The sequence below is a fragment of the Penaeus monodon genome, chromosome 11, assembly GCF_015228065.2.
Source record: "Penaeus monodon isolate SGIC_2016 chromosome 11, NSTDA_Pmon_1, whole genome shotgun sequence".
In the NCBI taxonomy this organism is placed as follows: Eukaryota; Metazoa; Arthropoda; class Malacostraca; order Decapoda; family Penaeidae; genus Penaeus; species Penaeus monodon.
The window spans coordinates 33,170,836-33,172,872 of record NC_051396.1 but is presented as its reverse complement, the minus strand read 5'-3'; the positions used below and the strand labels follow the sequence as shown (position 1 = coordinate 33,172,872).

Below are 2,037 nucleotides of genomic sequence, written 5' to 3'. Positions count from 1 at the left end.
ACAACAACGACGACAAAACGACGACACAACAGACGACAACAACGACGACAATAACGACGACAACAACGACGACAACAACGACGACGACGACAACACGACAACAACGACGACAACAACAGACGACAACAACGACGACGACAACAACGACAACAACGACGACAACAACGACGACAACAACGACAACTCGTCCACCTGTCTTCGCAGATCTCGTCCAGGTCCTCGGCTACATGCTCGTTCACACGTCCTCGTAATCTTCGTCTGGATCTACGGTGGTCCAGGCAGGAGACGTCCTTTGCGGCATCTCAGGGCGGTTGACGAGCTCCTGAAGTTGGCTGGATCTGCAGGCGACGCCCATCCACAGCATCCTGGGGCGACTGGTACCTGCGCTGGCGAGTTCCTGGTCCTTCGCTGGATCTACAGACAGACAGTAAGAGAAAAAGAAAGGCAACAGAAAAGAGGGGTGTTAAGTGCTACTAACTAGTTACTTAATGTTCGTTTTTACTTTATTTTCGTTTTTTTGTTTTGTTTTGTGTTTTACTTTCACAAAGATAAAGACCTGACGAACTACCAACCGTCTCTGATAGACACAAGAATAGATAAGGGAAACGGCAACGGAAATCCGAGAGGATTTATTTGAACCAATTGTCGTCACACAGAGAAGAAATGTGAGAAAGAAGACTGTACATATACGAGTCATTCGTCACGACTGACAAAATCACGAGAGAGAGAGAGAGAGAGAGAGAGAGAGAGAGAGAGAGAGAGAGAGAGAGAGAGAGAGAGAGAGAGAGAGAGAGAGAGAGAGAGAGAGAGAGAGAGAGAGAGAGAGAGAGAGAGAGAGAGAGAGAGAGAGAGAGAACGAGAGAGAGAGAATGAGAGAGAGAGAGAACGAGAGAGAGAGAGAGAGAGAGAGAGAGAGAGAGAGAGAGAGAGAGAGAGAGAGAGGGGTAGATAGATAAAGGAAGAGGAAGAGGAGAGGAAGTGAACGAGAGTGAGAGAGGAGAGGGCCCGAGAGGAAAAAAGGGGAGAGAGGAGAAAAAGAGAGAGAGAGAGAGGAATTGAACGAGAGAGACAGAGAGAGAGAGAAAAGAGAGAGAGAGAGAGAGAAGAGGGGGAGAAAAGAGAGAAAAAAAAGGGGGGGGTGGGAAGAGAGAGATAGAGAGAGGAAAAAAAAGAGAGTGAGAGAGGAGGGGGAGAGAGCGAGTGGAGTGAGAGATAGAGGAGAGAGAGAGAGAGGAGAGAGAGAGGAAAAAGGAAAAGAGGGAGGGGAAAAAGGGGATGGAGAGAAAAAGAAAAAGGAGAAAAAGATAAAAGAGAGGAGAGAGAAAAGGAAAAGGAAAGAGAGAAAAGAAAAAGGGGAAAGAGAGAGAAAAGGAGGGGAAGGAGAGTGAGGAGAAGAGGAAGGGGGAGAGAGAGGGGGAGAAAGGGGAAAAGAGAGAGGAGGAGAGAGAGAGGGGAGAGAGGGGAAAGAGAGAGAGGGGAGAGAGAGAGAGAAAGAGAGAGAGAGAAAAGAGAGAAAAAAAGGGGAGAGAGGAGGGAAGAGAGAGAGAGAGAGGGGAGAGAGAGTAAGAGGAGAGAGGAGGAGGAGGGGAGAGAGGGAAGAGAGGAGGAGTGGGATAGAGGAGGAGAGAGGAAAAGAGAGAGAGAGAGGAGAAAAAGGAAAAAGGAGGGAGAGAGGGAGAGGAGAGGGGAGGGGGGGGGGGGGGAGAGAGGAGAAAAAAAAGAGGGAGAGAGAGAGAAAAAGAGAGGGATAAAGGGAGAGTTTAGAGGGAGGAGGAGAGAGAGAGAGGGGAGAGAGGGGAAAAGGAGAAAAGAGGAGGGGGAGGGGAAAAGAGAGAGGAGAGAGAGAGGGGGGAGGGAGAGAGAGAGGGAAAAGGAGAGAGAGACGAGAAAAGAGAGAAAAAAAAAGAGAGAGAAAATAATATTATAATATATATAAAATTTTATATTTTATAATATATAAAATATATATAATATATATATTTAAAAGTAAATTTATATATTTTATAATATATAAAATTATATATTATAATATATAAA

The 2,037-nt window shown here is 46.1% G+C and overlaps 1 protein-coding gene across 1 annotated transcript in view; it reads left to right on the top strand.

The window, feature by feature from the left end:
* LOC119578555 overlaps nucleotides 1–2,037 on the top strand; it is a 19,694-nt gene that overhangs the window by 3,236 nt on the left and 14,421 nt on the right. Inside the window, exon 5 of the mRNA XM_037926124.1 lies at nucleotides 216–370. Within this exon, the coding sequence (XP_037782052.1) occupies nucleotides 216–370 (155 nt within the window). The remainder of the gene's footprint in view (nucleotides 1–215; nucleotides 371–2,037) is intronic.